The sequence below is a fragment of the Haliotis cracherodii genome, unplaced genomic scaffold (assembly GCF_022045235.1).
Source record: "Haliotis cracherodii isolate W230 unplaced genomic scaffold, xgHalCrac1.p SCAF_8, whole genome shotgun sequence".
NCBI lineage: Eukaryota > Metazoa > Mollusca > Gastropoda > Lepetellida > Haliotidae > Haliotis > Haliotis cracherodii.
Genome location: NW_027266341.1, coordinates 13,326,868 through 13,350,860, shown reverse-complemented (window position 1 = coordinate 13,350,860; position 23,993 = coordinate 13,326,868). Strand labels below are relative to the sequence as shown.

The following is a 23,993-nucleotide window of genomic DNA, read 5'->3' as shown; positions in this document are numbered from 1 at the left end:
AAATTGTGTCTACTTTGGTGAAATTTGACTTTTCAATATTTCAATCATCCCACACAAATTTTGTCCACATTAATCTTGTTTCAGTTGATAGCAAAAATATTGGAATGTGCAGGTAGCAGAAGTCACACAGACTTAGCAGACGACATGTAGCTTACCATATCGGCCATATTGATTTTACGTGTGTATGTGACTGCTTGGCTGGTGGAGATGCTTGCTTCATCATTACTATTCTTTATTTTCAGTCTTCACGGAAGTCAGCTCTACTCACTGCGGCAAAGAAGGCCAAGTTAAAAAGTAACCCCTCTCGAGTTCGCTTTGCCGATTCCGTCATGGTAAACGGAGCCCCTGTTCTTACAGTAAGTGGGAGGACTATAGGTTATTGCATGATCTCAAGTAGGGTAAAGCCCATAAACAAGTGTTGTTGTGACCTACCTTTTAGAGTCACTTTTGCCATCTTTCTTACCTTAACTTAATTTGACCGAACTAAAATGTTTTGAAAAACCATTTTCAGGTAAAACTCACTGAGTCATTAAATAGGAAGTATTAGACAATGCTCACATGACCAAGAGACAATATTAACAAATGTCAAATGTCCCATACTCATCAGATATTCAATTTTTCACAACCACTACCTCATGTCCCATACACAACCAATAACCCATCTACTAAACACGACCAATATCTCATGTCCTATACACAACCAATAACCCATCTACTAAACACGACCAATATCTCATGACCTACAGATGACCAATAGCCCATGTCCTATACACAAGCAATTGCTCATGTCCTATACACAAGCAATATCTCATGTCCTTTACACAATGAACAGGGCATGTACGTCTTTTCAGCAAGAACTTTATGGACTGAGGAAATATAGGTTACTAAATGAGGACAAGTTGACTTGAAGGAAATGTTTTAAATGTTAAAGAAAAAAGGAGCTTGTTAAAGATCATGCTGTAGAAATCTTTTAAATGAGTTTGTTTTGGTTCAGAGAAAAATCAGGAAAGTTCTATGGATTCAATAAAGTGCTCTTGGCAAGTCATTCAATTCTCTTCAGAATTGAATTAGTTGTTCCTGAATGAAATAGCACTGAATTAAGAAACTTGAAACTGCACAGCAGGCTATGAAGTTTCTGTTATATCAACAGCAACATGTTCACATTGTTGCAGTCAGGGCTCGAAGTAATATACGTCCACCAGTCCAAGACTAGTAATATTCAGGACCAGTTAAATTTCCTTTTATCATACGACCATGTCAAAATGATGAGATCTGATTGGTCCACATGATCTTGATAAAATACTGTGTAACCCGCCTTGGAGGGTAATAAATTTCTGAGCAGTGGAATAAATCTCTTATACCCCGCCACGAGCAATACAGGCTGTACGTGGATTTCTCAGAGGCAGAATAAATCCCTTACACCCAGCTTTAAAGCTGGTGTAAAACCCCATCTACCCCTCGTGATCCTGCTACAACTTATAGTGTAGTGCCATTGTTTCGTTGGGAAGATGGCAAGATGAGTATCATTTTACACTCCCAGACTTTTGGTGTGATGAGCAAACGCTTTAACCACTAGGCTACCCCTCTGATCCCTGGGAATGAATGGAATACTTGGTAGCTGTTCTGTCCATGAATATATGGTGTATCATGGATTATGGATTAGAAACGGTTCTCAGTATATAATGCTTAAGAAAGATGGACATTAGGAAGACAACTTGAGGCTTGGGTAGCAGTGATTGGGAGTGTCAGTATTGATATGAGTATGAGAAAATATCACAATAGATCAACATTTTCAGTTGTATCATTAATTGGTGTATTAGAGAGCATTTCAAAGATCTAATCAAGTACGGGTTTGTGAGTCAGTTAGCCTTGTGGTTAATGCGTTTGCTCATTGAGTTCAAGTTTCAGTCAATATTTTCAGTTATGTTCTGGGTGAAATGAAATATTATTACATTTCAATTTTGTGTGTTGATACAGTATTAGAAAACAAATGATATCTTTAATTGACATTTAAATGTAAAACAGTATTGATACATCAATATTTAATCTGTGAATGATAACTCTAGTTCTGACCTGGCATCCTACTCTGACAACATGGATCCATGCTCATGCTATCGGTCACTGGTTAACCTGTTCAGGTTGCCATGTGACCCCCATTCACTCACTAACTCAACACATATTACAACGTCTCTGTGCCTTAATCAGCAGAACTGTCATGGCAGACAGTTTTAGAATAATCTCATTCTAAATTGTACAAATTAGGGGTATTTGATTATTCATTATAAAATGCGTCTGTCTGCAAGGATCAATATTCATTCAAAGAATGGCTGAGTTTTATTTCAATTCGGATGAAGACTTCCGAGCTCTGTGATCTTCACCAAAATTATGTTCAAAGGAATGCTTAAAATACGACTGTCCTTTTTTCTAGAGTGTCACTCTGAGCTATAAATCTGTTCTATTTTCTTTTTGTCTCCAATTCGACATATCTGTAGCCAAGGGGACCATTGCCAGACAAATTTGTCATGTTAAAGATTTAACCAGTCACATGTTTTCTGTCTTTCTTCCAGCCGTCCGCCCAGGAAAGCTATGTGCCTTTCATGCCTAATGTTCTGAAAGTCTTTCTGGAGAATGGGCAAACCAAGTCTTTCAAGTACGACAACAAAACCACAGTAAAGGTGAGATAGATGTCTGGTTCCTTCCACTTGAGATGTTTTACGACATCTGGCAGCTGTTCTGGGTGTCCTGAAGTCGTTACTGCTAAATTTGAGTCTATTCTCTATGAACAGTTTGATACTGTTCTCAATTTGAGTCTATTCTAGGTAGTTGCATTACAGGAACACAAAAGGCACAATGACGTCTTCTCTGATATTTGTGTCTCATTTAAGTGATAATGCTTGGTTCTATTTCTGTTTATTTTTCAATGTCCTCAACGTTACGAAAGTCTTCTGGATAAACATTAAACTTTCACTGAGAAAAATTCAACAAACATCGTGATCATCCTCGACCATACAGGGTTATTACATTGCCATTCCATCAGGATACCTTGACCCATTGCTACAATACCTTCATTTGGAACCCGATTCAAAAAGCATGACAGTAAAAATAGCCGTCCAATCAAATTACTCTTCTGGAAGATTAATCTGAGTAAAGCTAGTGAAAGGACCAGTGGAGGTTGTGATGTCACTTCCTGAATGAAGTCATCCTGTGTCAGAGGGTTCAGGATATGTATCAAAATAAGATGATAATAATGGATAATTGAGTATGATGGTGATTAAATGAGCAGTTTAAGATGAAGAAAACAGCTTTTCCTCGGGCAGATGCCATGTTTGAAAACTACAGTTACTGGCATGATTTGTGTTCATGAGCTATGACCTCCCCCATGGTCTGGTAGATAGTGTCTGACTGGTGAGCGGAAAGGTGGTGGTTCGATCCCCCGCCGCATTATACCAAAAGACATTAAAAAGTTTACTTGTTGTTACCCTACCAGTCACTTGACATCAAGGTGACTGGTCGGCTTGGTCGTCTGAGTGGGGTATCCATATTTACTGCAGCATACTATCTCAATCTCAATGGACTATAAAACTGGTATAATAGTCCAGATTAGTACAATGATACACGTGCGCACATGCTTCCTACATACACACACTACTTCGACTACTTGCACAGTCCATTATACCACTGCTGAAGGCTCTGGTCAAAACAGAGATGGCTATTGGATCACATGAATATAGGAAACTTTGATATCCAGGTAAAACATTCAGAAACATGTACTACACACACTTGTAATGCATTCATTGTTTGTTGTTTTGGGCTTACATGAGATGTAAGTGCATTATTCGGATGAGAAGCACTGATACCCTGAACAGGTCAGATGGTCTGACTCGTGAATTGATTGATTGCATGTGATCGTACCCCAATGGCGTATTTAATTGCTCACAATATAGGTGATTAAGTTCAGGCCACCGTCATATAACTGGAGTATTGCTGAATGCGGTGTTTAACAACAACTAACAAACTTAACATGCCAATAATGTGCTGTCACATCCCCCTATCTGTTGCTTAAAGCGTGTAAGGCGCCTTCTATAGGCATTAACTCGTGTGATCATTTTGTGTCACAGGCTTTCAATTTCAGTCTGTATCACTGAGGATGTTCAATGGACAAACGTTTACCAAATTCTGTTTTGGGAAGAACTTCTCAATTCCATTATGGTGTAGTGTCGAGGCAATCTTTAAGTGAATGTCTCTCAGATGAGTGTTTGACAGGGATAAGACCCATGGGATTCCACCACCAGAGCCCCCTAAGTGGGTTTAATGGTTGTGTGCACATACTGCTGTGTGATGGATAGCCGAGATTGATTAACACTGTAACCAAACCCAAGAGAGTAAAAGCAGCGTTTTTAGAAATGATCCCAGTTATTCCTAAAGCGGTCTATCATATCAAATGTAATTTGTAGAAGTAGAAAAAGAGGAAGATGTGTTATAGCGGAGACTTGTTTCCTTTGGGACTGTACAAGCGGGACTCTAGGTTGTGTGTTGTGTTAGAGCGGAGACTTGTTTCCTTTGGGACTGTACAAGCGGGACTCTAGGTTGTGTGTTGTGTTAGAGTAGAGACTTGTTTCCTGTGGGGCTGTAAAAGTGGGGCTCTAGGTTGTGTGTTGTGTTAGAGTGGAGACTTGTTTCCTGTGGGGCTGTAAAAGCGGGGCTCTAGGTTGTGTGTTGTGTTAGAGCGGAGACTTGTTTCCTGTGGGGCTGTACAAGTGGGGGTCTAGGTTGTGTGTTGTGTTAGAGAGGAGACTTGTTTCCTGTGGGGCTGTAAAAGCGGGGCTCTAGGTTGTGTGTTGTGTTAGAGAGGAGACTTGTTTCCTGTGGGGCTGTAAAAGCGGGGCTCTAGGTTGTGTGTTGTGTTAGAGCAGAGACTTTTTCCTGTGGGGCTGTAAAAGCGAGCCTCTAGGTTGTGTGTTGTGTTAGAGAGGAGACTTGTTTCCTGTGGGGCTGTAAAGGTGGGGCTCTAGGTTGTGTGTTGTGTTAGAGAGGAGACTTGTTTCCTGTGGGGCTGTAAAGGTGGGGCTCTAGGTTGTGTGTTGTGTTAGAGAGGAGACTTGATTCCTGTGGGGCTGTACAAGTGGGGGTCTAGGTTGTGTGTTGTGTTAGAGCGGAGACTTGTTTCCTGTGGGGCTGTAGAAGCGGGGCTCTAGGTTGTGTGTTGTGTTAGAGCGGAGACTTGTTTCCTGTGGGGCTGTAGAAGCGGGGCTCTAGGTTGTGTGTTGTGTTAGAGCGGAGACTTGTTTCCTGTGGGGCTGTACAAGTGGTGGTCTAGGTTGTGTGTTGTGTTAGAGCAGAGACTTGTTTCCTGTGGGGCTGTAAAAGCGGGGCTCTAGGTTGTGTGTTGTGTTAGAGAAGAGACTTGTTTCCTGTGGGGCTGTAAAAGCGGGGCTCTAGGTTGTGTGTTGTGTTAGAGAGGAGACTTGTTTCCTGTGGGGCTGTAAAAGCGGGGCTCTAGGTTGTGTGTTGTGTTAGAGCGGAGACTTGTTTCCTTTGGGGCTGTAAAAGCGGGGCTCTAGGTTGTGTGTTGTGTTAGAGTGGAGACTTGTTTCCTGTGGGGCTGTAAAAGCGGGGCTCTAGGTTGTGTGTTGTGTTAGAGCGGAGACTTGTTTCCTGTGGGGCTGTAAAAGCGGGGCTCTAGGTTGTGTGTTGTGTTAGAGCAGAGACTTTTTCCTGTGGGGCTGTAAAAGCGAGCCTCTAGGTTGTGTGTTGTGTTAGAGAGGAGACTTGTTTCCTGTGGGGCTGTAAAGGTGGGGCTCTAGGTTGTGTGTTGTGTTAGAGAGGAGACTTGTTTCCTGTGGGGCTGTAAAGGTGGGGCTCTAGGTTGTGTGTTGTGTTAGAGAGGAGACTTGATTCCTGTGGGGCTGTACAAGTGGGGCTCTAGGTTGTGTGTTGTGTTAGAGAGGAGACTTGATTCCTGTGGGGCTGTACAAGTGGGGGTCTAGGTTGTGTGTTGTGTTAGAGCGGAGACTTGTTTCCTGTGGGGCTGTAGAAGCGGGGCTCTAGGTTGTGTGTTGTGTTAGAGCGGAGACTTGTTTCCTGTGGGGCTGTAGAAGCGGGGCTCTAGGTTGTGTGTTGTGTTAGAGCAGAGACTTGTTTCCTGTGGGGCTGTACAAGTGGGGGTCTAGGTTGTGTGTTGTGTTAGAGCAGAGACTTGTTTCCTGTGGGGCTGTACAAGTGGGGGTCTAGGTTGTGTGTTGTGTTAGAGAGGAGACTTGTTTCCTGAGGGACAGATTGTGGGTGAGACTGAGGTCAGACAACTCAGGGCAGGGAATATTACTGCCAAAGAATAAAACAATGTATTTACTGTGGATGGAGGGTTCAATCTGATACTCTCAACTGCCAACAATTTTGCAGTCACAACTTTGGGATAGCATATTTTTAGTTCTGTCTTCACAGAACCAAAAACGTTAAGGTTCATAAATATTTTGGCGGCTATGTTTTGGAATGAAGAAAAATGTCCCCCTTAACATTCATGATCCATTCAACTTTTTGTGTTCAGTATGAATCACAGTGTGCTGGGGTAGGACAGTGATCCAGATGGTAGTCATTTGCCACTTGGTGAAACCAGCAGGCGTGGTGTGGTGCTGACAGACCAGTAGGTCAAAACCAGGGATTTGAACCCAACATTCCGGTGAAAATTCTAACACCATTAGGGAGCACGGGTGGCCCAGTCATCTAAGATGCCGCAATTCGCTGTGCTGAGTTGCATCCCTTGGGCATGCCAGAAACCTATGATTGTGGGTTGGAATCCCGGTTCGCCCCGATTATGTTTCTAGGTTTGTCGGCACAATACCCGTGCTCGTGGGTTTCACCGAAGTGGTAAACATCTGAGACCTGCATCACTTCGGGCTTTCCGCCCACATTAAGCTGACATGCCATGATATAACTGGAATACAGTTAAAAGCGGCGTTAAATCACTCACTCACTCACTCAATCACCATTAGTAAATGATTATCAAATGTTGTCATTATGTACAAGTTATTGTTGGTAAACAGCTAGATACCAGATACCTTCATTGTAATGTTTCAGAGTGTTTTGTAGTGTTACTTTACCAGAGCAGAGCCTAGGTTGTCAAGAGTAGTGGTGGGACAATACACCAGTGGATCTGTAGATTGTGATTTCTTACCAGGGATTTGAACCCAAGCTGAGCACAAAAACAAGAACAGTCAGATCGGTCAGTGGCTGACTTTTCCCAAAGTTTATGTCAATATTCACCTTCTTATGTCTTAATATCTGGTTATGGGAGCCAACTTCCTCATGCCCATCACAGCTTCCTTTGCTATCTCCTGAATCTAGGTGGGGCTGTGGGGTAGTCCAGTGGTTAAAGCATGTGGTCAGCTCATCAAAGGCCCAAGTTCAAATCCCCATATGATATGATGATATTATATTAATGATCATCTATGAGTTACATGTTGATAATCTGTGGGTGATATTGATGATGATTTATGGGTAATATTCCCGATGACGTATGGGTAATATTGATTATATATGGGTAATATTGCTAGTAATCTGTTAGTGATATTGCTGATAATCTGTGGGTAATATTGCTAATGAGGTATGGGTAATATTGCTGATGATTTATGGGTAATATTGCTGATGATTTATGGGTAATATTGATTATATATGGGTAATATTGCTAATAATCTGTTAGTGATATTGCTTATAATCTGTAGGTAATGTTGCTAATCAGGTATGGGTAATATTGCTCATTATGTAGGGGTAATATTGCTGTTGAGGTATGGGTAATATTGCTGATGAGGTATGGGTAATATTGATGAGTGGTCTCTTGACTGAGAAGGGAGGTAATTGCAAAGATGTACAGCTTGGAAAGACTGATCCTCTCTGTTGGATGTTCCACCTGAAGCTAATAACTCATGGAAAGTTAGACCAACTTTCCTCAATACCTTCGACCCACATTCACAAACTACAGTGTTGTGCACTCAGTGCACCTGATCCATGGGCATGGTCCAATGTGAGAGAAATCACTCCTAATTATAACCGTTGGTAGGATGAAATTGTCACTCAGCAGGTCGTTCACTCAATAACTTGTATAAATGGATGGGTTTCCCCCCAATTTGCTACAGTCTTTCATTTTGTTGATATTCAAGCAACATTTGCACAGAATATATTGCTTTTTAGTTTTTCAAATCAGTTCGTAATCTGGGCACCAATCATGGTGGTTCTCAAGCTCCTTCTTGGCCTGGCAGCGCCAACGTGCTCTCATTACCCTTACATCCTGTATTGTAATAGAGTGTAGGGATTAACTTTAAAGTCAACAGTGTTGGACATTACTCACTGAAGACATCAACCATCAAAGCAGGGGCATGTTTCTGTTTTGATTCAGAACTAAATGATTGGGTTAATCACTGTTCTGGGGGCACGGGTGGCCCAGTCGTCTAAGGCGCCGCGATTCGCTGTGCAGAGTTGCGTCCCTTGGGCACGCCAGAAACCTATGATTGTGGGTTCGAATCCCGGTTCACCCCGATTATGTTTCTAGGTTTGTCAGCACCATACCCGTGCTCGTGGGTTTCACCGAAGTGGTAAACGTCTAAGATCTGCATCACTTCGGGCTTTCCTCCCACATTAAGCTGACATGCCGTGATATAACTGGAATACTGTTAAAAGCGGCGTTAAACCCAACTCACTCACTCACTCACTCACTAATCACTGTTCTATAATAATCTTTTTTGATGGCGGGGGAGGTAGGGTAGCCTTGTGGTTAAAGTGTTTGTTCGTCATGCCGAATTCCTTGGTTTGATTCGCAATATGGGAATAACATATGTCCCTTGTGATATCAGTGGAATACTGCTAAAGCTGCATAAAACCCAACTCACTCACTCATTTTGATGATGGAGATAGGTAGCCTTGTGGTCTTAGGTGCAGCTCCATCCACTTTAAAACCCATGCATATCCTAAAAGGAAACTATGCTTGTCGTAAGAGGCGACAAACGGGATAGGGTGGTCAGGCTCGCTGACTTGGATGATGCCTGTCATCTCATCCCAATTGCATAGATCAATGCTCATGATGTCAATCACTGGATTGTCAGGTCCAGACTCGATTATTTACAGACGATTGTCATTTTGCTGTGAGGCATTAAACAACAAACAAACAAACATCCAGCCAGCCAGCCACTTTAATTGCATTTATCTCCTGATTTGCTCAAATCCGTAAGCTTCATCAAAACTTTATGTCTGTGCTCCTGGCGTCACACCGAAGACCCGGGTTCGATTCCCGACATGGGTACAATGTGTGAAGCCCATTTCTGGTGTCCCCCGCCGTGGTATTGCTGGAATATTGCTAAAAGCGGCGTAAAACCATATTCGCTCACTCACTCACTGTGCTCCTGGTTTTCACCGAAGTGTTAACCAACTACGACCTGCATCACTTTCGGCCTTCCTCCAACAGAATCTGACATGCCGTGATGTAAGTGAAGGAACATTCAAGGCAGTGGTCGACCAGCCCCATGGATGCAGCTTGCTATCATTCACATATTTCAATTGGACTCTTTCTTCTTCTCCAAAACGTTGCCCCAGACTGACATTTAAGAAGTTGAATACTCCTTGCTTCACTTTTGGAAACTATTCTACTGAAATCTCAAAATTGAATAATCAATTTATTACGGCCTTCTGCACACACTGCCAGTCATGATTTCTTGTGGAGATCTGATCTATAGCTGGGGGTCCTCACCAGGCAGTATTCAAGACATGCCATATACTACTCAAAAGAAGTAAAGGAACAGCCAGTTCTTTCATATTACTAGAGTTAATCTGTCATGAAATGACAGATTAACTGTGCTAATATGAAAAATTGGGTGTTCATGAATAACTCCAGTCAGTTGCACCATGGACTGTTCTAGGATCAGAAAATCATTTTAAAACCCCAATGATTGATTTTACCCCCCAAAAAGTAAGCATTTATATATCAATTCATTTTTCATTCATAAGTGACTCAGTTAAAGCACCATGGATTATTCTGGGATCTGAAAATCATTTTTGAAACTGATTGATTTATTTCAACAGTTAGAAAACTTGATTTATATCAATTCAATATTAACATATATGAGTAAACCCAGACATTTGTCGATTATTAGCAATTCTGTCTTTGCGAGAGTCTTCGAGTACTCACCTACTTTTCTCCCACCCACTAGGGCACATCATTCAGGTTACAAGTTACGAGTGCCAGACAGCTTTTCCCTTGACTCAGCTGGTCAGTCTGTGAACATTGTTCTGGCAGGGAATGTAAAACTATTCAATGTTTTTGGTGGCCGCAGGGAGAATATGTGTAGGCCTTCAATTATTCCTTGTTTGGTGTGGGTGTGTCTATCATGATGACTGGCCATGGGTAGGATGAGGCCCAGCCATTGCCGGAAACGTTTTGGTAATATTTTCCAGAAGTAAATTATGGTATTGGATTGACCGGATTGGTCGATATGATTTTAGACCTCATCCATCTTGAAAACATCATTAGTCATTGTTTTTATTTTTCCGTTTGCTGTCACAAGTTTGTTTTGAGTTAAAACACATCAATCCATCTGATCCCCCTGATCCACCCCCTGGAGCACCCCTGCCTGACAAGATGGTGTGTCACTATGTGTGTTTGCTTGCTGGTCCCCTTTGCAGTTCACTGTTGCCTCCCTAATTCCCTAATGCCAGAATAAGATGACCATGGGTTCAAAGCCCTGGTCATGATTCTTGGTTTGTTTGCCCCATCCTGTGTACCAAAGTTGTGTTGTTGTTGCTGGTGACAGCAAGGTTGTTGTTGTTGCTGCTGCTGACTGAGGTTGTTGTTGCTGCTGGTGACTGTGAGGTTGTTGTTGCTGGTGACTGTGAGGTTGTTGTTGCTGCTGCTGACTGAGGTTGTTGTTGCTGCTGGTGACTGTGAGGTTGTTGTTGCTGGTGACTGTAAGGTTGTTGTTGCTGCTGCTGACTGAGGTTGTTGTTGCTGCTGGTGACTGTGAGGTTGTTGTTGCTGGTGACTGTGAGGTTGTTGTTGCTGGTGACTGAGGTTGTTGCTGCTGGTGACAGCGAGGTTGTTGTTGCTGCTGGTGACTGTGAGGTTGTTGCTGCTGCTGGTGACTGTGAGGTTGTTGTTGCTGGTGACTGAGGTTGTTGCTGCTGCTGGTGACTGTGAGGTTGTTGTTGCTGGTGAAAGCGAGGTTGTTGTTGCTGCTTGTGACAGCAAGGTTGTTGTTGTTGCTGATGACAGTGAGGTTGTTGTTGCTGGTGACTGAGGTTGTTGTTGCTGGTGAATGTGAGGTTGCTGCTTGTGACTGTGAGGTTGTTGTTGCTGGTGACTGTGAGGTTGTTGTTGCTGCTGGTGACTGTGGGGTTGTTGTAGCTGGTGACTGTGAGGTTGTTGCTGCTGGTGACTGTGAGGTGGTTGTTGCTGGTGACTGTGAGGTGGTTGTTGTAGCTGGTGACTGTGAGGTGGTTGTTGTTGCTGGTGACTGTAAGGTTGTTGTTCTTGCTGGTGACTGTGAGGTTGTTGTTGCTGGTGACTGTGAGGTTGTTGTTCCTGCTGGTGACTGTGAGGTTGTTGTTGCTGGTGACTGTGAGGTTGTTGTTGCTGGTGACTGTGAGGTTGTTGTTGCTGGTGACTGTGAGGTTGTTGTTGTAGCTGGTGACTGTGAGGTGGTTGTTGTAGCTGGTGACTGTGAGGTGGTTGTTGCTGGTGACTGTGAGGTTGTTGTTGCTGCTGTTGACAGCGAGGTTGTTATTGGTGCTGCTTGTGACTTTGAGGTTGTTGTTTGTTTCAGGATGTGATGCAGTCCCTGCAGGAGAAGCTTAACATCCAGTGCATCCACCACTTCAACGTGGTGCTGCAGAACATGAAGAACAACACTGCCGGCAAGATGACACTGCTGCAGGAGCACGAGACACTCGCAGAGGTCAGGGTCACCGTGGTTACCATGGAGGACACTGTCATGTCCAGATCTCACAGCTTTCAAATGTTATGTTAATCATTGCTGTGGATGTAATGTAGATATTGTGAAATACTGAAAAGGATCTATACATGGGGTGTTTTTTGTGTGGTTAAGCCTCTCTCAATTTTAGAGTTTACTCAAGTACATTGTAAGAAAATTTGAAGACAACATTGTTGAATTGTGTTTCTTTTAAGATGTTCTTATTAACATAGACAGCTTTGTTTAAGTGGCCCAGTCTTTGAAGGTGCCACATTTAGCTGTGCAGAGTTGCTTCCCTTGGGCATGCAAGAAACCTGTGATCGAGAGTTCAAATGTCGGTGTGCTCCCATTATGCTTCTTGGTCTGTCAGCACCATACCCGTGCTCATGTGTTTCACCAGCCTTACTGTCTGGCTGACACAACTCGATATAACTTAAATACTGTTCAAAGCGGCGTTGAACCCATCTCACTCACTCACATGAAGGGATACGCTGATTGACCTGGGGTACAGGGTAAGTGTGTGTTGCAAGACTGAAAAAAACGACTTCTATCTGCAGATCGCAGCTCGCCCCGGCGCCCGACACTTCCGCTGTTTGTTCCGCGTGGCCTATGTCCCTAGAGATGCATACGACTTAGTGAGGGAAGATGCAATAGCTTTTGAGTATTTTTATTTACAGGTGAGTTATTCTAAGGATGTCAGCTCTTAACTTTCTTCACAGAATCACACCTATGCTGGAAAATATTTTTTCTATGTAGTTATCTGTTTCAAATCCAAACATACTTTTGAGCATTTTTCTATATATGTTGGGGTGGTCAGGTAGCCTAGTGGTTAAAGCGTTTGCTCTTCACGCCGAAGATCCGGATTCGATTCCCGACATGGGTACAATGTGTGAAGCCCATTTCTTGTGTCCCCAGCCGTGATATTGCTGGAATATTGCTAAAAGGGGCGTAAAACCATACTCACTCACTCACTTTATATGTTGTGTTAATTGATGGCACACATGGGTACAATGTGTGAAGCACATTTCTTGTGTCACCAGTTGTGATGTTGCTGAAGTTTTGCTGAAAGTGGCATAAAACAATACTTACTCTCTTATGGATGGCATTTTCTTAATTTTATCATCCAGTATTCACTCCTGATATGAAATGCCATTTCCTTGCAATAGTTGTTTTAAAATTTTATATTTTTGTCAGATTCTATGATCGACATACTGATGAAATATTTTTCTCAATATGTTAAACATATTTATTTATTTTTTTAGTTCAGTTTAAAATATCAACACATTTAATAAAGTCATCACATGGTGGAAATTAATTTCAGTGCTGTAATGATGTGATACATGAGAGGTTTGTCCCGGAGCTGAAATATGACACGGCATTGAGGTTGGCAGCGCTGCACATACAGCAACACGCCACCAGCAACAACATGACCGGCAAGATCTCCATCAAGGCTATTGAGTAAGTCATAAACATCATGTGTCTGAAGCAAGTACAGCCAGAGCAGGTTGCATTGTCTGCAAAACATACACACTTCTTTAGCTATCCTTGCTTCCTTTGCTAGGTAGCCTAGTTGTTACAGCGCTGCTTATCACGCTGAAGGATTGGGTTTGACTCCGCACATGAGGACAGCGTTTCCCCTGGTATCCCTGCCAGGGTATTGCTGGAGTATTGGTAGAAGTGGAGTCAAACCGTACTCACTGACGTGTCTGGACTGGTTGTATGTGATAGGTCCCCAGTACCCCTTGCTTGTCATCAGGACGGACTCCATGCAGCAATATAAGTGCAATAATCTAGAACTCTGACTTTAAACCACATTTCACCCTCCCTCAAATTACTTCAATTTCTGATTTCCAGTCAAAACTTGAGTGTACATATTTATGGTAGATTCATCTGTGAAGTAAGAGGCACTACGTTTGTTTGTTTCCAGGAAGGAGTGCGGTCTGGACAAGTTCGTGCCGCACAGTCTGATTGAGAACATGAAGGGCAAGGACCTCCGCAAGATGCTCAATCAGTACCTGAAGATGAACCAGTCACTCACCGCACCCGGGCAGAAGCAGCTGACACCGCTCCAGGCCAAACTACACTACATGAAGATTGTCAGCGAACTGAAGACGTTCGGCAGTCGGGTGTTCATGGTCACATTACTGGTACGTGAGGTCGGTGTAGACTGCAGTGATAGAGACAGTTGTCAATCTCATTGAAATCAGATCTTAGTTCTCGCTTCCACTTGAAAGATCTGAGGACGTCCCATTACAGGTCATGCAAGAACGGCATTTTGCAATAAAATGACTAAGAAGAAATCGAAACTGGTCAATCCTAAAGCAGCTTTCTCGAGCTTTACGGCACTAGTTTCAAACTGGCGACTCCATTCCAAACTACTCTTTGAAAAATTATTGACTCAAAATTTGAACAAAAGAACATCCTGGAATGTATGAGTTTGTTTGTTGTTAAACGCCACTCTCAGAAATATTCCAGCTACAAGACAGTGGTCTGTATATAATCACCTCTTGACCAGACCAGACAATCCAGTGATTGATCTCATAAGCATCAATCCACACAATTGGGACATGACATGCATCAAACCAAGACAGTGAGCCTGACCATCCGATCTCATTCGTCACCTCTTACGACAAACACAGTTGCCTCTTACACCAAACATTGGTTGCTGAAGACCTATTCTAACCTGGATCTTCACGGGTCTGGAATGTATAAAAGATCTATGACAGACAGATTATATGAGAGATGGCCTAGATTTATAGCAGTACAGTGAACTACGGTTATAATGAACTCATAGGGACCACATTTCATTATAACCGTAGTTCTTTATAAGCATATATACAGCATACATAATGCAAATGGCCAGGACCAAAAAATAAGTTTGTATTATTCATCAGTTTGTTATAAGCGTGTTCGTTATAAACATAGTTTACTGTACTTCCCTGGAGCTATGCATAGTATCTTCTATTCAGATGTTTATCCTATTGTAGCGAGAGAAAGATGATGATTTTGATGGATTCAGTCATACAGCCTCTTCCTGTCATTCAGGGTACCCCACGTTAACCTTTTTGAGGCTGCATGATTAGAAAACACATGGATATGAAGAGTCTCTCTATGTTCAGTGTCTGTCTTTGAATCCAAAAACGATGAGTGGAACATTTCTAGACATGTTATTCTATCAATGTGTGTTCAAATAACTGCAAGTGGATATTATTGAGATTGAAAGTTGCAACATGAGATGCGCGTTTCTTTTTCAACTTAGTATATCAAAGAAGACTCATGAATTGTAGGTTCTTTATTCATTCAAAGCCACATTCAAAGAAAAACCATTTGACATCCATCAGCCCTGTCTTCATTGAATGTACAGCTCCTGAATGCCACTTTACGGTACTTACTTTCGTGATTTATATGACGACTAAATGTTTTGTTCCAGACGTAATAGCCAGGAAGAATATCAAATAGATATTAACTCAAGCAAGTGTAGTTTTGCTGAGAATGTAGCATGTCAGTTCCAGACTGTCTGGGAGTCATGACCACAGTGGTGTTTGACTGATGATGATCAGGGCTACCATCTCCCATTACCCTCACAATGGCGGCCAAGTCTAGACCGTTGGTAATTAGATGGTCATAGTCACCAGGCTATCTGACCATGCTCAAGGAGTGTCATTGACCTTGGTCAGTCATTGTTTTTCATTATTCATTGACTGTGGATAGTATTTGATCATGGATAGTATTTGATCATGAATAGTAATTGATCATGAATAGTAATTGATCATGGATAGTAGTTGATCATGGATAGTAGTTGATCATGGATAGTAGTTGATCATGAATAGTACTTGATCATGGATAGTAGTTGATCATAAATATTAATTGCTCATGGATAGTAGTTGATCATGGATAGTAGTTGATCATAAATATTAATTGCTCATGGATAGTAGTTGACATGAATAGTACTTGATCATGGATAGCTGTTGATCATGGATAGTAATTGATCATTGATAGTAGTTGATCATGAATAGTAATTGATCATGGATAGTAGTTGATCATGGATAGTAGTTGATCATGAATATTTATTGATCATGGATAGTAGTTGATCACGGATAGTATTTGATAATGGATAGTAGTTGATCATGGATAGTAGTTGATCATGAATAGTAATTGATCATGGATAGTAGTTGATCACGGATAGTAGTTGATCACGGATAGTAGTTGATCACGGATAGTATTTGATCACGGATAGTAGTTGATAATGGATAGTAGTTGATCATGAATAGTAATTGATCATGGATAGTAGTTGATCATGGATATTCATTGACCTTGGATATTCATTGACCTTGCATATTCATTGACCTTGGAGCTTCTGACTTTAACTGAGAAGGATGTACTATGACTCAACTGGTGATGGATGTAATTCCCCGCATGTCATATTTCAGGATCAGAAGACAGAGGCCATGGTTCTAGTGGGTCCCAAGTCTGGCATCAGCGTGGTCACCAACATCAAGTCCTACACGGTACAGTAGCAGCTTAACACAGACCAGAGATCTGTCAAAATGAGACAAATGTGACAAGGGGCTGTCTGGTAGGGATGGGGGACAGTGAAGGTCCCAGCAACCCCCTGCTGGCTGTAAGAGACAAGTGATGAGCATCCGGTGATTGCAGTCTGTGTGTCGTCATACTTAGGCTCACATCGTTGCTCATTCTATCAATCACTGGTCAACCTTCCCGAGACCAGTTATGAACAGTCCACTGTTTATTTTGCTTCAGTTTTGCTGATTGTGGCATCAGATTTCGTTCAGGCAACAATTCCTTCAAAATAGGACCAATTTAGGATGACTGGATTTGATTATGCTTTTAGTATATTTCACACTGATGAATTGTGATGGGGTGTTGATTAAAGCCAATCTGGGAAGGTATTATTGTCTGGGAAGGACTCCTAGACCCTTGAAAAAAAGATACGTTTGTATGATTGACCACTGAGTCGCCTGAAAGGCATCTCTTTGACAGGATTAGTTGTGTAATGTCTCATGTTGTTGGCATCTTGTACAGTATGATTCAGATGATGTGTAGTTTATGTGTTGCGGTGGTGTTGCAGTTGTCCCTGTTGGCGGAGTTTGACCAGATGGCGCGGGTGAGGGTGACGAAAGAGGGGGAGAACATGCACAGGGTGGACATCGAACTCACCGACGAGAAGGCAGAGGTCAGTTCAGAATTATTGATGATGATGATGATGATGATGATGATGATGATGATGATGATGTTTGTAAAAATGGTGGTAATGATAATGATGTTTGAAAAAGTGTGGTTTTCAGAACTTTCATTGCTTCCTTTTTAGCCAATCAGCCTTGGCCTGTTGACGGAAGATGCCCAGAACTTTGTGTGCATGGCGTCCGGTTACTACAAGATATTTGTTGACAGAGATAAGCGCATCGTGGAGACAACACAAGGAAAGAACACATCTGACCCAGATGGTAACACTCTTTATCATGACTTCACATATCTAATTGGCTGTCAGCAGGATGTATGTGTTAGTCTAAAGTTATGTTAAAGAAATAGTTTCCATAAGGGAACCCTCAAGTATTAAGGAACCTTTAAGCCTCTTAATTTCCTGGCCCTTATTGCGCAAAGCAATCTTAGCCCTAGGACGATCATAGCTCCATTCTTTTAACATAAACATATGACAGTCATTGTGGTAAGATTGCTTTGTGCAATGGTGGCTGATCTGAGTTTGGGACGAGTATAGGTTGTTAGAGCTGAGAAGGGGATGAGTATAGGTTGTTAGAGCTGAGAAGGGGATGAGTATAGGCTGCTAGAGCTGAGAAGGGGATGAGTATAGGCTGCTAGAGCTGAGAAGGGGATGAGTATAGGCTGCTAGAGCTGAGAAGGGGATGAGTATAGGCTGCTAGAGCTGAGAAGGGGATGAGTATAGGCTGCTAGAGCTGAGAAGGGGATGAGTATAGGCTGCTAGAGCTGAGAAGGGGATGAGTATAGGCTGCTCAATCTGAGAAGGGGGTAAGTATGGGCTGCTAGAACTGAGACGGGGTGAGTATAGGCTGCTAGAGCTGAGAAAGGGATGAGTATCGGCTGCTAGATCTGAGAAGGGGTTTAGAATGGAATTTTATATAATTATATGTTTGAATTTCTGAAGGTTTATGTGTAGAAGGAATTAAGGAATTTAACAAAATCTGTTTATATTTAATTTTAATCAAAATTGATAATTGTTTTGTGTATATGATTTGAATTTGTTAAGTGTTTGGACTTGAGCGGCTGCTATGTATTCTGTGCATTTTGGGACCAAGAACAAATTATTGGAATATTGGTTTGAAGACTGTCAGTAGCGATTCAGACATTCTTCAGACGCTGTCGAGAGTTACTTATTCAAGTTTGACGTGTCTTGTATTCTGACTCGGGTTGGGTATGGCCATGTTCCATTTCTTGCTCGTCACCTTCCTCCCGGATGAGTGAGCCTATCGCCCAGGCAACATAAACCCTGTCACTTTAACTTAAAGTCATTGCAGTTCATCTCACGCTTAGCAACATCAGCACCAAATTAAGGGCACAAAGTAACATGGCGACAATCTATAAAAATTGCCATAACATCTCAGTTTAAGTTAAATCAATCTCTGACAATTTAAAAACTCAGATTGTTCAGAAATATCACCTTCAGGTAGTACAGGATGAAGCTGACAGTGCAGAGAATATTAAACAGGAATGGACACATTTACGATTATGTCTAGCACACAGAATACATGAAGCACCATCAACAAAGGGAGGTAACTGTGATCACCAGGAATGCATTGATCGTCCATGGTCAAATTTCATTACACCTCTAAATTCCATCTTCTTCAGTTTATAACTCTGTCAGCTTGGCATTTTCAGTCATTCTATTGAAGTAATTTTCACTTGGGCAAAATTCTTTTCAGTTAAAGCCAATTTTGAAATTTATTACAGTCCCTTCTCAGAGTGATCCTGAATTTCATTTTGGAAAAACTTAATTAAGTAAAACTGCCAGGTTTGTGACTTTTTTTTCTTGTTTAAATCCCAATGATTGGAGAAGAAGTTTGGAATTGTGAACTCTTGAAGAAGTTGTCCTGAATTTTCTTTCCTGATTATATTTGAGTGATTTTATAAAAATATCCTCAGGTTGAAACATTACATGGGAAAACAAAAACCTAGAGTATTAAAATCTGGAGTGTCTCTACTTTAGAATCCGAACCTAGAATTGAGTCTCACAATTAGTTTCACCTGTCTCTCTGCATCTGCCCAATGTTTCTGGTAGGATGGTTTGCTCCAATCTGCTTTGTATCACCGTCAAGTGTGGAGTTTCTTCTTATGCCGCAAGAGGGTATCACTTCACTGGACTTGTTATCTGCTTCCTGTAATTGCACAACGGCTTGGTGAAGCTTAGTCTGTCTTAGTCTGTCTTACAGACCCTGATACAAATATATATCAAATACAGCCCATGCAAGCCTATAATGTTTGGCAAGTCTAGATTACTGCAGTATCAGGAGAGTCACTGGACTCCCTTTTTTTATAGAAACGGGCTCCGTCCGTCCGTCCGTCCCTATGTCCCTACGTCTGTCCGTCACGTTTCGTTTCCGGAGCATAACTCATAAACCGTTCAATATTTTTTCATGAAACTTTGCAGGTCTGTCAGGTACATGCTGAACTGGTGCCTTTTGCTATTGAGAAATTTTAGAAAAAAATTTTTTTACGTTTCCATGGCAACAAGATGGACTTAGGTTCCAAACTCATCTTTTTTTTACAATTTCCATGACAAGTTCCACCTTCATTAAAAAATTTTAGGGTTTGTTTAGATTTAATTATGTCATAAATTCTGCAACAGGGGCGGGGGATATAGCCATGTTAGTGGCAAACTCTTGTTATATTTTTATTAAGATAACTGAACAACTGTTTTTTCTGTACAATATGTTCACTTCAGAGACTAGATGTTAGTCTAGGGGAAGCTGTAATGTGGGAGACAACGAAGGATGGTTTGTGCTCTCTGCTCTATTGTCTAATTGAATTTCATTCATTGGACAGATTCATGTTGCATGAATATACTGAGTACCTGGATTGGTGAAATTTTATTTTGGTGCCTACTTCTAAACTTTTGAAAAATCCTGTTGGAGATTGTAGGGCTGGGACGAGTCCAATTTTACTACTCGGGTAACCACACCCCTATTACCTGACCCTACCAGGGTACCCGCTGTTGGTCTCAAGAGATAGGTACAAACTGTCCGATTGGGAATAGTTTGACAGTAGCCCTGGCAAAATGCATTTACATACATGTATAAAACGATCTGGTTATGCAAACACTGAGGTTGACTGCAGTTTTATCTTTGTTGAAACATACAAGTCAGAAGGAATGCGTTCATAGTCCTGAAGAAATGCGAACATTAGAGACTTAAAATTGTTGTGAAACCATGTAGTCATTGTGAATTTTTGTCCTGAAAAGACATATCATGTGGCTAACCACGGGTCCGGGTAGTCCTGGTACCCGGGTCCTACTCAGTACCCACCCGACCCGAGTACCCAAGTTACCTGTCCCAGCCGTAGAACATTGGGTTTGGGGACAGTAGGCATTGCATGCAGTGGAAGAATCTATTTCCATTGAACAGGGGAGTGTGGTGCAGTGTGATGGTGTGCATGTATGCCATGTGAACTTGATACATTTAGCTCTACCCATGAAGATACGGGTTAGATTTGGTCTTCAGCAACCCATGCTGGTCGTAAGAAGCGACTGATGGGATCGGGTGGTCAGACCAGAAGCGACTGACGGGATCGGGTGGTCAGACTAGAAGTGACTGACGGGATCGGGTGGTCAGACTAGAAGTGACTGACGGGATCGGGTGGTCAGACTAGAAGCGACTGACGGGATCGGGTGGTCAGACTAGAAGCGACTGACGGGATCGGGTGGTCAGACTAGAAGCGACTGACGGGATCGGGTGGTCAGACTAGAAGCGACTGACGGGATCGGGTGGTCAGACCAGAAGCGACTGACGGGATCGGGTGGTCAGACTAGAAGCGACTGACGGGATCGGGTGGTCAGACTAGAAGTGACTGACGGGATCGGGTGGTCAGACTAGAAGCGACTGACGGGATCGGGTGGTCAGACTAGAAGCGACTGACGGGATCGGGTGGTCAGACTAGAAGTGACTGACGGGATCGGGTGGTCAGACTAGCTGGCCTGCTTGATGCATGTCCTTGTATTCCAGTTGCGTAGATCAGAGGGATTGAGTGGATGGTCACCCAACATTATGAGTGAGTAAGTTAGTGAGTTTGGTTTAACGCCGCTTTTAACATTATTCCAGTTATATCACGGCGTGTCAGCTTAATGTGGGAGGAAAGCCTGAAGTGATGCAGGTCTTAGACGTTTACCACTTCAGTGGTAACCTCAAGCACGGGTATGGTGCTGACAAACCTAGAAACATAATCGGTGCGAACCGGGATTCGAACCCACAATCGTAGCTTTCTGGTGTGCCCAAGGGATGCAACTCTGCACAGGGAATCGCGGCGCCTTAGACAACTGGGCCAACCGTGCCCCCTCCCCAACATTATGACAGGCTCTAGGGGAGGGTCATATTATAGAATAAAATATGGAGTGCTTTTACATTTTGTCTTTTCGAAGAGATCCTCAAAACCATTAAGGACATGGAGAGGGCCATCCCGAAATATGACAAGCATTAGGGGAGGGTCATTATTCTCTATACATTAGTGCATGAAACACCTCTGACTTACCCACCCTCCACTGTGATAAATGACTGGTCCCTCAGCAGCACTGTACCAGCCCAGCAGCAGCAGCAACTGAAAGAGGCAATTAACACTTCATCCATCAGGGTTAATTTGTTTGCCAATCTACTTCACACGGGGGGGGGGGGGTGTGTGAAATAATTAATCAATTCAGCCAGGGATCACGTTGTCAGGCAAAGAGCTCCTTTAAGGTCATATAGAATACTTACTGGTATGAGTAATTGTGTGAACTGTCCACAGATCAACTAGTTTAATTTGCATGCACAAAGATGGAAGATTGTTTTACTTGTGATGGGAAGACTTTGAGGTGTGTGTCATGCAAATGATGCCATACAGGCAGTTCTGCTAATGGTGATTACAAATCTTTTGGAAAATTATTCATGTTTCATGACAAATATCCCAGATTTTCCCACTTGCCTCTATTTTGGATCGTCATCTCGGCATATATATGAACTGACCCTTGCTGGCTGCCTACTCATTTTTTCTTTTATAACAATACATACGTAACCCATTACAAAACAAAAATATGAGTCCAGGATCAATGAACAAGGCTGTCTGAACATATCTACTTAAATATATGTTGTACTGCCATATTGAGTGCCAACTCCAATAAGCGTCCCCTAACCTACCATTAGACCACGCTGCACGTAATACTTATGAGTACGCTGTTCTAAGACTGAAATCTTACATGATGATGCATATTTTCTTTTTTTAATACAATTTTTTACAACAACAAAAAACAGTCTGGAATGTCTGTGATATACGAGCAGATGTTGAATTTTGACTCAAATTTAAGCTTGTGCATGGTTTAATAAGCTCCAATTTAATTGATTGATTGGCATTCTAGAAGTTGGTGAGTTTGTAAGAAAACATACAACTTTATGGATAACAACTTTCGGGTTTATAGGATCTAGTGATGTTTTGATGTAGATTCTTACCCCATTATCAAACTGGATACTCCAACTTCATAATGATGTATGAATCACCATCGAAACGTTGTACTGTATTGTACCATTGCATGTAGTGACGTTTCGATGTAGATTCAATATCAAGTGCCTGGGGCGCCTTATGCAACAAACAAAGGGTGTGCCAAAGTTTACATTTCTACATTGTACAGTTAAGAAGTACGGTAAAGTAGTAAAAGGACAATATGATATTGCTTGGTTAATGTGGCTAAATACAGAATCTCATCTGAGTGTCTTTTGATATCAAATATATGAACATTCATCGATAAAAGTTTAAAAATCTGAGCCTTCCCCAAATCATTCTTTGAACTTTTGTAAACGGCGTTTACCAGTGTCCTGAGTGTAAAGAGGACAGCTAACCGCCTCAGTGGCTTAGATATTAGTGATTAGGGCTTGGACGGTAACTCTGGTACCCGGGTCGGGTGGGTGGGTACTGAGTAGGACCCACAGGACTTCCTGGACCCGTGGTTAGTCACATGATGTATTGTTTAATGACGAAAATTAATTAGAACTCCATTGTTACACTACAAGTCACTAATGTTAGCACTTCTTTCTGACTATGCACACATTCCTTCTGACTTTCATATGTTTGAATAAAGATAAAGCTTCAGTCAACTTCAGTATATGCATGACCATTTAATTTTATACATGTAACTTATTACATTTTGCCAAGGCTACTGTCAAACTATTCCCACCTCTTGAGACCTACAGTGGGTACCAGGGTAGGGTTGGGTAATAGGGGGTCGGGTACCCGGGTAGTAAATTTGGACTTGTCCCTGCTCTAATATCAACATTCATCGCTCAAAGTTTAAAACTCTGAGACTTCCCCAAATCATTCTTCAAACTTTTGTAAACAGTATTAACCAGTGTGTTGAGTGTGAAGTGTACAGCTATCCTCAGCTTACAGCTTAGATATCAGCGATGTCATTTGATTCTGATGTCTTGGTAGCTGAGGATATCACCATGGTCTGTGGCTTCAGGGCTAGATCTCCAAAGACATATATTGCTTGATCTCACCCAAAGGACATCTCCCCAGGAAGCCAGGTCTGGATGGTAAGTAGGTTTATTGTAACAATCACGTCACATTCCCCCTCTCCTGTTCCAGTTCCAGCGTACAGCAGCAAGCATAGGGTGAAGGGGGCGCGGTGGGCCTACCCCGAGGACCTGGTATCGGAGGTGGTGGATGCCGGACAGGTGTTGGAGGAGAATGGCCAGGTGTCGGAGGATGAGAAGCTGATTGACTTGGGCCAGTCACCGCCGCCGTACACAGAGAACAAGGAATACCTGGCTCAGATCAAACAGGAGCTCGGCATGAAGGTATGTGGATCTGCTC

At 42.3% G+C, this 23,993-nt stretch overlaps 1 protein-coding gene across 2 annotated transcripts in view; it reads left to right on the top strand.

The window, feature by feature from the left end:
• The window catches only part of LOC139449349 (uncharacterized), a 261,844-nt gene that overhangs the window by 203,168 nt on the left and 34,683 nt on the right, over nt 1-23,993 (top strand). Inside the window, exons 7-16 of one of the 2 annotated variants that reach the window (XM_071230674.1) lie at nt 243-356; nt 2,568-2,675; nt 11,802-11,933; nt 12,506-12,625; nt 13,270-13,406; nt 13,876-14,095; nt 16,379-16,456; nt 17,038-17,142; nt 17,278-17,413; nt 23,766-23,977. In XM_071230674.1, the coding sequence (XP_071086775.1) occupies nt 243-356; nt 2,568-2,675; nt 11,802-11,933; nt 12,506-12,625; nt 13,270-13,406; nt 13,876-14,095; nt 16,379-16,456; nt 17,038-17,142; nt 17,278-17,413; nt 23,766-23,977 (1,362 nt within the window). Of the gene's footprint in view, nt 1-242; nt 357-2,567; nt 2,676-11,801; nt 11,934-12,505; nt 12,626-13,269; nt 13,407-13,875; nt 14,096-16,378; nt 16,457-17,037; nt 17,143-17,277; nt 17,414-23,765; nt 23,978-23,993 lie in introns of those variants that run through there. The other variant, XM_071230673.1, reaches the window with a different exon arrangement.